This window comes from Centrocercus urophasianus, unplaced genomic scaffold, assembly GCF_019232065.1.
Source record: "Centrocercus urophasianus isolate 14NV4802_14NV808 unplaced genomic scaffold, USGS_Curo_1.0 seq_975, whole genome shotgun sequence".
NCBI classification, from domain to species: domain Eukaryota; kingdom Metazoa; phylum Chordata; class Aves; order Galliformes; family Phasianidae; genus Centrocercus; species Centrocercus urophasianus.
In genome coordinates this window covers 1-14,518 of record NW_024885616.1, presented here as the reverse complement: position 1 = coordinate 14,518, position 14,518 = coordinate 1, and the positions used below count along the sequence as shown (strand labels likewise).

Genomic DNA, 14,518 nt, shown 5'->3' with positions numbered 1-14,518 from the left:
TTACCTGGACCTGAGCAAGGCCTTTGACATGGTCCCCCACCACATCCTCATCTCCAAATTGGAGGGAAGTGGATTTGATGGGTGGACGACCCGATGGATAAGCAATTGGTTGAAAGGCCGCAGACAGAGGGTGGTGGTCAATGGCTCTATGTCCAGGTGGAGGCCGGTAACAAGTGGTGTCCCCCAAGGGTCTGTCTTGGGACCGGTGCTCTTTAACATCTTTATTAATGACATCGATGAGGAAATTGAGTGCACCCTCAGCAAGTTTGCTGACGACACCAAGCTGAGTGGTGCGGTTGATACGGTGGAAGGAAGGGATGCCATTCAGAGGGACCTCGAGAGGCTGGAGGGCTGGGCTCGGGTGAACCTAATGAGGTTCAACACGGCAAAGTGCAAGGTTTTGCATTTGGGCCGGAAGAACCCCAGGCACCCGTACAGGCTGGGAGGAGTGGTCCTTGAGAGCAGCTCGGCAGAGAAGGACCTGGGGGTCCTGATGGACGAGAGACTGAACATGAGCCAGCAGTGCGCTCTGGCAGCTCGAAAGGCAAATGGGATCCTGGGCTCCACCAGGAGAGGGGTGGTCAGCAGGGACAGGGAGGTGATTGTCCCTCTCTACTCGGCTCTTGTGAGGCCCCATCTGGAGTACTGTGTCCAGGTGTGGAGCCCTCAGTACAAGAAAGACATTGAGATTTTGGAAAGGGTCCAGAGGAGGGCGACTAAGATGATCAGGGGGCTGGAGCACCTCCCCTATGAGGACAGGCTGAGGGAGTTGGGCTTGTTCAGCCTGGAGAAGAGAAGGCTGCAGGGTGACCTCATTGCAGCCTATCAATACCTGAAGGGAACCTACACCCACGAGGGGAGTAAACTCTTCAAAAGGGCTGACAACAGCAGGACTAGGGGAAATGGATCCAAGTTGAAGGAGGGAAGATTTAGGTTGGATGTTAGGGGGAAGTTCTATACAAGGAGAGTGGTTAGGCCCTGGAACGGGCTGCCCAGGGAGGTTGTGGATGCCCCGTCCTTGGATGTGTTTAAGGCCAGGTTGGACAGGGTCCTGGGCAACCTGATCTGAATGTGTGTGTTTGGTGGCCCTGCTAGGCAGGGGGGTTGGAACTACATGATCCTTGAGGTCCCTTCCAACCCGGGTGATTCTGTGTGATTCTGTGTGATTCTGTGGGAGTTTCACCATCACCTGCATGTTTGCATTAATAATGAATGTAACGTCACGAGGGTCCTTTGTTTCAGAATCAGTGATGAAGAGAAGGAGGGAAAGTCAAATTTACTTCTTTGTATAAGTAAATAAATAAATAACCCTTATCTACTAAAAACTGTGATGGTGTAACGATATGTAAACTTTCTCTAAATATGTACACTTCACAGGGGGCTTACTCTTATAACCACATCTATACTCCTACTGACGTCCGTCTGGTGATTGAGTATGCCCGATTAAGAGGCATTAGAGTTATCCCAGAGTTTGATACCCCAGGACACACACAGTCCTGGGGAAAAGGTATGTCAGAGAAAGTATTAATGCTTAAAACATTGTGATGAGTGAAGTGCAGCATAGTATTCCTATTATATATGTTTATATTATATATATTATATATTAATATAATATGAAAGTGAGTGGGCTTGTTAAAAGCAGCTTTTGAAGTACTTTGAAAGGCATTTGGAAAGAGGTAAGCGAGGGGAGGAATCGGCAGTGGTCAAGACCTTAGATGTGAGAGAAGCGAAAGTGAATGGAGGAAGCTGAAACTGAGCAGTCATTTCCTATGCTGGATTTGTATGCAAAGGCTAAGTATATACTATCTGCTTTGGTTTCATATTGATGTTTTCACCCCATACAGTCATCTTGAGTTTAGAGTAATAAGGCAGAGGCTAGCAACAGTGAGCTGCAGTCCCTGGAGATATTTTTTCTTTCAAAGTAGTTGATACTTCTGTTTACTAGTAAAGACACGATCTGCTGGTGTACAAATGGTAGCAAAGCTTTATTCTGTTTTCTGGGTTTCAAAGTAGTAGTATTTTTCTTGATAGAGTCCAGAGTTATGGTGATTACATGTACTCAGAGACCAGGAAACCTTGTGCCTTGATTCAAGATGTATGGACTGCTGTTAAGCTGCAGAGTTTTCGGCTAAACAGAGAATAGTGTACATTTTCTAGTCCCTTTAGCTACAGGATGAGTCTTGTGCTCATCCTGTGGGAAACGTGTCCAGAACATTGGAAGATGCCCCAGGCTCTTTCTCACTTACGTTACATGAGAAGGAAATGAGCAACATAGAAGTTGAACCGGTAAACAATTTTTCTGAATCTTTCATCTTATGTAGTCTTGGTTGTTATGAAGCATTAGGGGATGCCATCCAGAGGGACCTGGACAGGCTTGACAGGTGGGCCCACGTCAACCTCATGAAGTTCAGCAAGGCCAAGTGCAAGGTCCTGCATCTGGATTGGGGCAATCTCAAACACAGATACAGGTTGGGTGCAGAATGGCTTGAGAGCAGCCCTGAAAAGAAGGATTTGGGGATGTTGATTGATGAAAGATTCAACATGAGCCAGCAATGTGTGCTTGCAGCCCAGAAGGCCAACCATATCCTGGCTTACATCAAGAGAAGCGTGCCAGCAGGTCGAAGGAGGTGATTCTGACCTTCTACTCTGTTTTGTGAGACCCCACCTGGAGCACTGCGTCCAGTTCTGGTGCCACCAACACAAGAAGGATATGGAACTGTTGGAGCATGTCTAGAGGGCCACAAAGATGATCGGAGGGCTGGAGCACCTCTATAAGGACAGACTGAGAGAGCTGGGGCTCTTCAGCCTGGAGAAGACTATGAGGTCTCAGAGGAGACGTTGTAGTTGCCTTCCAGTACCTGAAGGGGGCCTACAGGAAAGCTGGGGAGGGACTTTTTATAAGGGCATGTGGTGACAGGATGAGGGGAAATAGCTTTAAACTGGTAGAGAGTAGATGTAGGTTAGATATCAGTAGGAAATTCCTTACTGTGGGGGTGGTGAGACACTGGAACAGGTTGCCCAGTGAGGCTGTGGATGCCGCCTCCCTGGAAGCGTTCAAGGCCAGGCTGGATGGGGCTTTGAGCAACCTGGTCTAGAGGGAGGTGTCCCTGCCCTCCCTGCAGGGGGTTGAAACTTTCTGTGATTGACAAAATCCAGATGCTTGCCAGTGGCTTGCCTACAAGTAGCTGAGCTGACCTGTAGTCACATGAAGAGCAGGATTCGGCTCACTTGTCTTTAATGAGCTGGTCCTGATAGTTTCTTGTATGATAGCTTTTTAATATAACTGAAGCTGGATTTGCTCATGAACCTGAGAACTACAGCTGTGCTTTCCCTACATCTAAATTCAAAGTATTGGAAGGAGACCTAGAGTCATGCAAGAGGAGCAGGTGAAGCAGTGTATTACTAGCACTCTGCTTGGGTGAATGTGCTTGGAGTAGAAAACATGCAGCTAGGAAGGTGCTGCTGCAATTATGTAAACTGAATATAGGGATCATAGAATCCTTAGAGTTGGAAGGGGCATTTAAAGGTCATCTAGTCCAACTCCCCTGCAGTGAACAAGGACATGTGCAACTGGATCAGGTTGTGCAGGGCCAACTGATCCAGTCTGGCCTTGAAAGCCTCCGGGGATGGGGCATCAACCACATCTCTGGGCAACATATTCCAGTGCCTCACCAACACCGTGAAAGACTTTTTCTTGTATTCAGCCTAAATCTATCCTTTTTAAGCTTGAAGCCATTTCCTCTTGTTCTTTCACCACAGACCCTGATTCCTTCTAATTGGCATATTTCCTAAATCTATTAAAGCTTTGTTATTCAAGTAGTCATCCAGGAATTGCTTTCTAGGTGGTGGAGTATGTTCTATAAATTTGTGTTTTAAATCAGAAGTTTAAAAGCTGGAGTCTTCATTTTCAGTTAGAGGGTTCTTCAGCTTTGGGCAAAACTGCTTCAGCTTGTCTCTATTCAATTTTGTATGGAATAGATGAGCACTTTAGTAATGAATATTAACCTCTGTAATATGAGTGAACTACTTCCTGTTAGCAGAGATAGCAAGCCCGTATGGAACTAAATATCCTCCATTAATTGTTTCTATTAGGTCAAAAAGATCTTCTCACCCCTTGTTACAGTGGAGAACAACCAAGTGGATCCTTTGGACCTGTAAATCCCATTTTGAATTCAACTTATGACTTCATGGCTACATTATTCAGAGAAATCAGTGGTGTATTTCCTGACGCCTACATCCATCTGGGAGGAGATGAAGTGAGCTTCGATTGTTGGTATGGTCACAGTTCAAAAAATAAATAGCCAGTGCCTCTTAAACTTGCCTAAATCCATCAGCTGTGAGATGGCTTTCTCTGCTTATCCCAAAGATACTCTGTGCTCCTGCTTCTGTAAGAATTTATAGGCAGAGCATTTTCAATAAGCAAGTTACAGTTGTACAGAATTTTGCTCTGACCATTTGTTTTTCATGCATGTTGGGATACTCTAAAGGATTTCTTTATGAAAACTAACCATTCAGAAGGGAGAAAAATTTGGGGAGTTAAGCACTATAGAAGATTATTAATGCTGAAGTGCTTTGTGTTAAAGGAAAACCAGTCCTTTTCATTGAGACCTGCCTTATAGAAAATCTGTTAATGCTAAGAATTGCAGTACTACCTTCTTGGGTGCTTACATTACAAATACTGCATACATTAGTACAGTTCTTCAAGTTGTGGATTTGGGCTATTTTTAAATCTTTCTGGTGGAGTAACTAATAATAATACAGAATTGAGAGCTGATGTAATAGGATTAGCATTCAAATTGATCCTTGTTAGTATTTGTGGATTCTCTTGAAGAAACAAATCTGAACACTCAGAACTTGCTTTAATTTTTGAAGTAGAGATAAGTTCTGTCAAATGTTTCAGTACAAAGTGTTGGTTTGCTTTAAGGGAGTTCTTTTCAAGTTTGATTCTTAATGTAACTCCTGCAGATACCCTGGTGCTCTTTGGTTGCTTAGTTTCCGGACCTGCTGGCAGTTTTCCCACAACATGATAGAGGCAGCAGGAACCCTAGGGCTCTTAGGAGCTTGAGGAACCCTGCCAGAAGCTGCTTGAGGGCAGCTACTCCAGTAGCTTTCCCAGAGAATTAGGGCTATTGGCTTTGTTTCAAATCATGATTAAATTTGATTTCAAAATACCTAAATCGTATTATTCTGCTACTTCTGCTCTGTTGTGCATTTGAGGCTGTGACATGTCTAAGGCATCTGTTAATATACTGTGTGTGGATAAATCTAATTAGGAAATCAGGCTTAAAACAAACAAAAAATAATTCTTCTGATTTATTTTTTTTCTGTTTAAGGAGATCTAACCCTGAAGTGAAAGATTTCATGAAGAAGCAAGGATTTGGCATTGACTATGCTAAACTGGAATCATACTATGTTCAGAAGTATGTGCTTAATTTTTAATTTCTCCCCAGCTTTTCACACCTGCTGTCTGAGGGGGATGTCAGGGTGCAGATATGTAATATTTTAGACTGTATTGTATTGCATATATAATAATATTTTAAAAATTTCAATAACTTCAATGCATGAGGGCACATCCCAGTTTCTTTTCTGTTTATACAAAGAATATAGAGTTTACGTCTTTAAAATGTGGGACACAACAAGGATACGTAGGCTCGTTCTAAACACACTCTGAATGTATTGGGTATCTTTAAACTGGGTGTACTGAAATGTCAGTAAACAAGGTGGGGAGAGAAAATCTAAAGGTTTTTGCCGATGTTCATTGATTTTTCTTAAGTGGCATACATTTCAACATCTTTCTGAGTTACTGGCAGTTCTGTACTGAAGTCTATGTTAATGTAATTTCTTATTTCCTTATAAGTATGTTCTTGAAGGCCAAAGTGAGAGAAGTCTGGCTTCTTTTGGTCCCGTAGGAATGAAAAGGCACAGTATGCATTAGAGTAGGAAATACTGCTGCATTGGGTGTCTGCATTTGAGCTGCTTGAAGTTCACAGGCATGATCTTATTTCTAAATCCTAGGATTTTGGATATTGTTTCCTCCTATAACAAAGGATACATGGTCTGGCAGGAAGTGTTTGATAACAATGCAGAGGTAAGATGGAAAAGTAAATAGGATACTCTCATAAAACAACACAATATCATGGGTGGCTTCCAGAATAGACAATTAAGTAGTTTTGGTTGTGTCCTTTAAGTGTTTAAAGGAAATCTGTGGACAATACCAGTAAGTCCACACAGGTGTAGAGCCTAACCTGTTATTACCATTTATCTAGTAGATAAAATAGGTGAAACAAGAACAGCAGCATTGCTGCACTTTCTTCAAGGTAAGAGTAGATAATATCACTTAATGTAGAGCAATATTTACTTAATGAGTAAAGAATAGAAAAGTTTCTCTGCCTTCTTATATACTTCAAGTTTTCCCAGGTAACAGCACACCTAGACTAGTAACACCAGGTGCTCAGCTTTTTGAAGTTATCAGTTAACTGGTATGATGGCATGTAGGAGCCATCTCAGGGAACAGACTGTCTACAATCTGTACTTCTCTCTAGTGTGAACTGTGTTTAAAACTAACAGATTATTAGTTTAGACTGTCTAGGAAAGAAAACAGTGCCAAAAGTTAGTTTCCAGTGCTCTCCTTTTTGAAGCAAAATGCCCCCCTCCAAGTTTTGAAATCTGTTACTGGCTTTTTTTCCTGTCAACAGTAATTAGGATTATCTTTCATGTTGATTTTTTTTGAAATTATTTTTATTTTTCCCTTCTAGCTGAAACCAGACACTGTAGTTGAAGTGTGGATGGCAAATAACTATGCACACGAACTGAGCCGTGTCACTAGAGCAGGGTTTACTGCTATCCTGGCAGCTCCCTGGTATTTGGACTACATTAGCTATGGACAAGACTGGACAAAATACTACCGTGTTGAACCACTGAACTTCCCTGGTTTGTTACTTTTTTTATGTATGATGTGCGTGAATGTATTTGGTTCATAATAAGGCATAAATTGAATAGATAAGGCTATTTAGAGATGCATGCAGTTGGTATGATCAAATACTCTATAGTCAAAGGTCTTGAGCATTTTCCAGAGTTGTGGCTGACAAACAAGTGAAAAAAACAATTACAACTTCCCATTTCTCAAATGGAAAAGCATTAGTTCCTCCAACATGTGGCACTGGTGCATGTGTGAGACAGGAAGCTGGACGGCATGAACAGATGTGTCATGCTTTAGGAACAACACAAAACAGCTGATGGTGGACAAGGAACTTGTATTTTGAAGCAACTTCATAGAAAGTTAGACTGTTAAAGAAAAAGGTATATTCTCTCCCTCTGGCTGAAGCTGATAATCAGAACTTTTGCCATTTCCTATGCAAAGTGTTAGGGAGAACTTCAGAGGTCCATAGCTTCTTCAAGAAACGTTCTGTGTGTAGTAGAGGGAGAGCAGTTTGAAAACTTGAATCCCTGAAGAGTGTCTAAACAACGGAAAATAAAAGTTATAATCTTTTCTGCCGCAGAAAGGAGGTGTGTTCTCCAGGAAAATGGGCTAGTCATTCTTACATTCTACTACTAAAATACTGTTTGTGCTCAGGACAGATATGTTATTTGATAAAAAGTAAGTAACAGCTGAACAGCAGTCCTGAGTATTGAAGAAAAAAATAATTGTGATACATGTCCGTGTCCTGGACAAATAGAAATTCTTACTTTCTGCTTTGAATACAGGATCTGAAAAACAGAAAAGGCTCTTAATAGGTGGAGAAGCTTGCCTGTGGGGAGAATATGTGGATGCCACAAACCTCACACCAAGATTATGGTATGAACTTCTTTATATTTTAGAAAGCTACAAGGAGAATGAATTAATCAAACAGTATTGTATGTTTGTGGTAACAGTGCTAGAGTTCTGTAGTGATCCTAAGCAGCTTTACAAATTGATGCTCCTGGTAAAAGACCTGGTGTTTAAAACTTTTATCCATTCTTGGTTGTAGCCTGTATCTCCTCTAAAACTTAGTTTATCTTCGCAGGCCTCGGGCAAGTGCTGTAGGGGAAAGACTCTGGAGCAGCAAAAATGTGACCAACTTGCAGGATGCCTATAGAAGACTGTCCAACCATCGATGCCGCATGCTCAGGTAAGATCAGTGGTTCCAGTAAGCCTGTGGCTCTCATGCCGTAGAGCCAGTGGAGTTAAAGTACAGGCTTAATTTGCTGGCTCCAAAATGAATGAAAGCTAGCAGACTCATCTGATCACATAAATATCATCCCAAGTGTTCCCTCAGAACGGAAAAAACAGTTACATTAAGACAGGAGTTCAAAAGATTCTTGCAGATAACATTCTCAAAATCATGACCCCTCTTTACTGAAATGCTAGAACTTATCTCTGTTCTGCTTTCTTCTGAAGAAAAAGCATACTCCATGACTGACTTATTTCAGACTATGAAGGATATTGAAGGGCACATGGGAGGAGTACACAGACAGGAGTAAAAATAGGCTGATTTTTTTAGTTATTGGAAAGAATTGTTACCAGAGATAATCAAATGGAGCTTCTTGCATGAGAGGTGGGCTTGAATGACCTGTTCTTTCAAGTATTGCCTTAATGTAGAAAGTGAAGGGGTGGATCTGGTCTTAAGTTTCAGTGCGACTCACTTCTAAAAGTACGCAGCCAGAAAGCAGTTTGATTGCTCAAATGTTGCTGCAACTGATCTACAGCAAGAATGAGCATGCCAGCTAGTTTTATAGTAGTCTATGACAAACCAAAGAAAATTCCACCCATGAGAGAAAGGATTTTGAGGTATTTACAGATATAGGTTTTTAAAGGACAGGATACATGGCAATTACAGTCAGCACCCAAAATTCAAGCACTCTCTTCAGATTTCTGTGGGTACCTCAGCATGTGCTTTGTTGGCACATAAGCTCATGGTGAATAAAAAAAAAACAACAACTTTGCATTAAGGACATGTCCTCCTTAAAAGTACTGCTTTTATGTAGGCTTTAAGCTAGAAGGACAGTAGAGTAACCATCCCATTTCCATTGGTTAAATGATCATTCCTTCTGTCTGCAGTTACACTGCCTTTCGTTGGACCTTCCATGAGTTTTTTTGAGTTCTGTTTGAACCCCAAAGCACTGATTTTATTAATTGAACTGTTATGAAAATTTAGGAAGTGTGCAAATATGTCCCTGATACTGTTCTTGTGCGTGGAATATGTATATGCAGACGGGTGGTTTCAGCAGGCTGAGAAGCCTTTCCAAATAAAACAGCTCTGGCTGGATGTATGTATCAGATTACCAGGCAGAGAGGGAAGGGGCAGGGAGAAACTTTCTAACAGCTAGATCACGGTCAGTGGAAGAACAATAGCTCTTCTCATCTAAGGGAAAGGTTACTGCTACAGAAATTGTACTATAAAAACAGTTTCCATTCAGATCTGAACTCAGCTTCCTGTAGTGATAAGTAGAATGAACATAATCAGAGCTGCATGTGAAGGAAATATTAGCCTGAGAGGAGAATGTGCAGTGTTAACTGTCTTGTGTTTTCATATTCATCACTTACCTTAAAAGCAACAGATTTTACAGAAGAGCAAGACCACCAGCCCTAAAGTTTGGCGTTTTAACTCATTTTCTAGTATTCTGGTAGGTTCAACTGAAACAAGATTACTGTATCTGGCTTAGTAACCAAAATGCAATCTACAGAATAGAGTGCTTTTTCCACTCTCTAAGTACGCAGCCCATTTTGTTTACATAAAGCAGATTAAAACTGGCTGCCCTTATCTTTGTTCCTTCCTAAACCACTAGCCCATTATTTGATTTATTCATACATATTTGACTTTATTTTAACAGCAGGGGCATAGCAGCTGAGCCTCTTTTTGTTGGCTATTGTCCCCATGAAGCAAGATGGCAGTGATTGCTTTGGACACCTCCATTCAGCAACCTGAAGTGCCTCTGAGGTGCAAAGATGTGTAGATGAGCACATGTGGTTTGATTGTTGAACCAAAAACATTTTCACTTTTAAAATAAAGATATTTCACATGCTTGTTGGAGTAGGCCTTTTTTTTTTTTAAATCTAGGATGATGAGGTTCGTTCTGTATCAAACTTTAATTAGAAAGAGGGATTCTTCACTATGAAGTCTTTACTTTCCTTCATTTTTAGTTATGTAAAGTTACTTGCATAGAGAGTCTGCTCTTTATATGTCAAAGTGTTTTGTCATCTGCTACTTTCCCAAATTACTGCAAATGTCAAATTAATTGTAATACAGAGCAGGTCCAGACCATTTAAAACTTTAATCAGTCATTCTTAGACATCTGAAAAATCTTCAGTGTACAGCAAAGTAGCAGGTGGGGATTGATGTTATGGGAGAACTCTGGTTCTTGTATTTTTTGCTTACTCAATTTGCAGATGGACATATTCCAGGTACTTGTTAAAGCAAACTAAAGTTAGATCGGTGTCCTGAATTCTATTTCAAGTTGATTTCTAGCCATACTGAAACATATTTTCACAGTTAAAAGTGCTTCTCGAACAGTCTTGTCTACAGCTGAAAGCGAATCAAGATGCAGACTGACAAAACTGTAGTTATTCATCCACAGACATTAACTTAAAAACTTCACAAACTTTACTTAGTATATAAGAAATAGTCTCTTTTACACACTGAAATGCACGTAGTGCTCATTCCTTTACGAAGGATTTACATCACTTCTCATTGTGGTTATCTGTAAGGTAAGGATTGCCAAGGCAGCAGATTGTGGTTGCATCTCTAGTGGGCCACCCTGCAATTTGAAGGCTTTGCCTGTAGAACACAGTCCCTTGAATGTTCCCTTGGAAAGTCACAAGCAGATGTCTATCATGCTGCAGCTAATTCATCATTTGCCATTATCAGTTCATCACAGAAGAGCACACTGGTCAATGTAGGTGGTTTCCTGGAAATATTTAGTATGGAGGATATGTCGTATCTTTATTTTTCTGCAGAGCAGTCACACCAACCCCATCCTCCTTTGAAGAAGTGCACTTTGCTCTTGACTGTTCAGGGCTTGATAACTGGCTAACTCCAAAGTAAAAGTTGCTGAGCCTGATGTTAAAGAACGCAGAACTGTTGAGTAGCCCTGAACAAAAAACAGAAAACATGTATCACCTAATTCAGGGCACAGAGAAGATAAACTAGCAGAGAAAGCTCTTAAATGCCTAGAGAAAAATGGACAGAGTCTTAAATATACTGCAACATTCCAGTAATTTTTTTTTACATCATTAAAAGTGCAATGCACACAAAAATTAACTTTGTTTTGTCATTTTTTTTTTTTTTTTTTTTTTTTTAAACTATTCTCTGTAAAACCAGCTTTTACTACTGCTCTGGCACAAAACTGAAAGCACACCATTTTAACAAACTGAATCATGTTCAAAATACTACTAAGTTTGCAAGCACAGAAACAAAACAGGCTCTAAATCCATACAACCTCTGAATAACTTGCTTTAGACCTCCAATAATTAAAATACAATTAAAAACATTAATTCCAGATTTGCTTATACATAACAGGAAAAGTGATCTGAAGTCTGTAAGTCTTCTTATGCATTACAACAATTACGTACCATCATTTCTGCTAGTGGAACAGCAGCAATCACAACTTTGTTATCTTGTCGACTCTGGATTTCCTGAATACTGCCTCTTCGTTGTGCAAGATCAGCAAGTGCTGCACTGAGATGATCTTCACTTACTGTGATTTCTAGGCTCATCAGGGGTTCCAGTATTTGAATACCAGCTTTTTTCAAAGCCTGCATGGAAACGATGGAGAGTTATGCCAAATCCTTTTTCAAAAACTGACATAAGAAATGCTCACACGGTTCATTAGTACTGCCACTCAAATTTTCTACCTCCAAAAGCTATAAATCCCCCAAGCAAGAGCTACGCTGTTCAAGAACAATTACCAGACAATGATATACCTCTTTTTCCCAGTGATACATCATGCTCCTGTGCCCTACAACAGCCTACAGCTTTGCTATACCTTCTGCAAGCAACGGGAGATACAGGCTGATATCATTGTGTTGGAGGTATCAGGATGCACTGTCAGTGACTGCACTGTCACGTCTATATCCTGAACAGGAAAGCCTAGCAAGGGTCCTAACAAGAATGAAAGAAAAAGAAAAAAAGTGATTAAAAAACAGACACTTTCTTTTCAGAATATTATGACACAGAGGAGGAAAAAAAATAAAGTCTCAGGATCTCGCCTTTCTCTTTCCCTTCTCCTCCTTATGTCCAAGGGCATGGCTACTTGTTATTTCATTTTATCATTACATAGCTTTGCATATAGACTCATAACTTCTTTATTCTCCTTATCAAAAACATGGCTAATGATTTTCAGAATTGAAAGTTCCTGAGCACACTCATCCAAACAATTGTTCCCAAACTGTCTTAAAATACCTAAAATTCATCTGCTAAAACAAGACATCAAGTGAAACAAAGAAAGTTATGGAGTCTTTTGTTTAACCTAAAAGCAGAATATCTTCTGTATTTCAACAGAGTGACTGCAGGAAATTCCTAGTATCAACACATTACCAAAACAGCAGTGTTAACTCGATTTCATAAAAGATCACCTGCCTCTCTAGTAACCTGTGCAGTTTAACTGACTAAACTGAGAAGTCTTAACTAGACCAAAAACAGTGTTAGACTGCATGTGGTGCTTGAACCAAGTCTGAGGAAAAAAAAAAAAAAAAAGAATGATACACACAGCTTTTTGCTGCAGAACACATGGCTAAATGGATTTTTAGAGGAAAAAAGCCTTTAGTGGTAAGAATTTTATGCTGTAGACTGCACAATTCTGAAGTCTTCATGGTGTGTGAAAAAAAGCAGTCAAGATTCATTTCACAGCCAGATACAAAGCAATTTTAAAAGAAACACCACATGCTGCCTCTTCAGCAGTAATTCTCTTTTATTAAATCACTACCTGTTAGTGAGAGTAAGGGAGAGTCATTTTGTCACAAATTACTAAATAATGTTTTAAACTAAATATAAGAGACAGTTCTAAAGAGACCCCACACTTTACAATTAGATAAGGCTTTTTCTTTTGTTAATATATTAGTACATGCACTTCATATACTTTCATGAATTTACAGAAAATTAAAAAATAAATAAGTGTGATATTGACATGTTGGCCAAAACCAGTTCAAGTCACACTGCTATGCTTTACAGGATGTCATCAAACAAGTACCTTACCTATTACACTAGATCACAAAAACATACCAAAGAAAATGAATATTATAATTTGACTTAGAAGAAATCAAGCTTAAAACCAAAGGCATGCTGCCTTTGCTGGTATGGCAAAAGGGGTATGTGGCCATTTTTGTAGTTAAGGAAATTCCAGAATTTGGTTTGTACCTGAAGTAAATTCATCAGTTTTCGCTTTCAAGCTACCAGATTTTTTTTTTTCCTCCCAGATGCATACATTATTGATTCCTGCAGAAAAATTAGACCAGTGTAGCTGTTACAGCACTTCCTTTACCTTGAACGCACGAATTCGTGATTCCATTTTCTACTGCTTCCTGGAGTTCTTTGGGTAGCACTTCAATGACACTCTCAGCATACTCAATGATAGGTTTGGTCACCGTTCTTTCTCCTGACACAGGCCTCACCTCTAGCTCTGTAGTCACAAAGTGTCTTTTATCTCCTACTACTTTATCCAATACATCTTCAGGAAACAAATGAACAGGAATTTGGTGGCAAAGAAACAACACATAAATAAGTTACTTCCAGATGAATTTTAAGCAATGAAGCACAATGAAAGATCTTTTCAAGTAGATCACATAACAGAACAAGATACAAGGTATTTCTTAGGGACGTGAAAAACAATAAGAAAACCTTCTACAGGTACATTGGCCAGAAGAGACAGGCCAAAACGGGCGTACCTACTTTGGTAAATTTAAAAGGAGAACTGGCTTCAACAGATGAAGAGAAAGCTGAGGTGCTGAATGAGTTCTTCACCTCGGTCTTCACTGGTGGCCAGGATTCTAGTCTTTTTCACGTCCCTGAACCCTGCATCCCCAAACCTCTATGTGGGGACCAAGGAGGTAAATCCCTCCCCACTGTAAGGGCAGAGCAAGTCCGAGAGTGCCTCCTTAGACTGAATGAATACAAGTCTATGGGGCCGGATGGCGTGCATCCCAGGGTCCTGAAGGAGCTGGCTGAGGTGGTTGCCGAGCCGCTCTCCATCATATTTGAGAAGTCGTGGCTGTCAGGTGAGGTCCCGGATGACTGGAGGAAGGGTCACGTCACTCCCATTTACAAGAAGGGGAGCAGGGAGGACCCGGGGAACTACAGGCCGGTGAGTCTCACCTCCGTGCCTGGGAAGATCGTGGAACAGATCCTCCTGGACAACATGCTCGATCACATAAAGAATGAGCATGTGATCCGAGACAGCCAGCACGGCTTCACCAAAGGAAGGTCATGCCTCACTAATCTTGTGGCCTTCTATGATGGAGTGACGGCATTGGTGGACGAAGGGAAGGCGACTGATGTCATTTACCTGGACCTGAGCAAGGCCTTTGACATGGTCCCCCACCACATCC

At 40.8% G+C, this 14,518-nt stretch overlaps 2 protein-coding genes across 2 annotated transcripts; one reads left to right on the top strand and one right to left on the bottom strand.

The window, feature by feature from the left end:
* Positions 1-1,347: 1,347 nt before the first annotated feature.
* Positions 1,348-10,004, top strand: LOC122171798 (beta-hexosaminidase subunit beta-like). The gene is made up of 8 exons (XM_042839573.1): positions 1,348-1,507; positions 4,093-4,273; positions 5,334-5,420; positions 6,016-6,088; positions 6,756-6,930; positions 7,705-7,795; positions 8,004-8,108; positions 9,811-10,004. The coding sequence occupies exons 1-8, from the start codon at positions 1,363-1,365 to the stop codon at positions 9,872-9,874; spliced, it is 921 nt and encodes a 306-aa protein (XP_042695507.1). The 5' UTR covers positions 1,348-1,362; the 3' UTR covers positions 9,875-10,004.
* A 553-nt stretch (positions 10,005-10,557) lies between these two features.
* Positions 10,558-13,852, bottom strand: LOC122171799 (ribosome-releasing factor 2, mitochondrial-like). The gene is made up of 4 exons (XM_042839574.1): positions 13,456-13,852; positions 11,962-12,077; positions 11,549-11,731; positions 10,558-11,067 (listed from the first exon to the last, which is right to left on the bottom strand). Exons 2-4 carry the CDS (start codon positions 11,995-11,997, stop codon positions 10,939-10,941), a joined length of 348 nt encoding a protein of 115 aa, XP_042695508.1. The 5' UTR covers positions 11,998-12,077; positions 13,456-13,852; the 3' UTR covers positions 10,558-10,938.
* Positions 13,853-14,518: the final 666 nt, after the last annotated feature.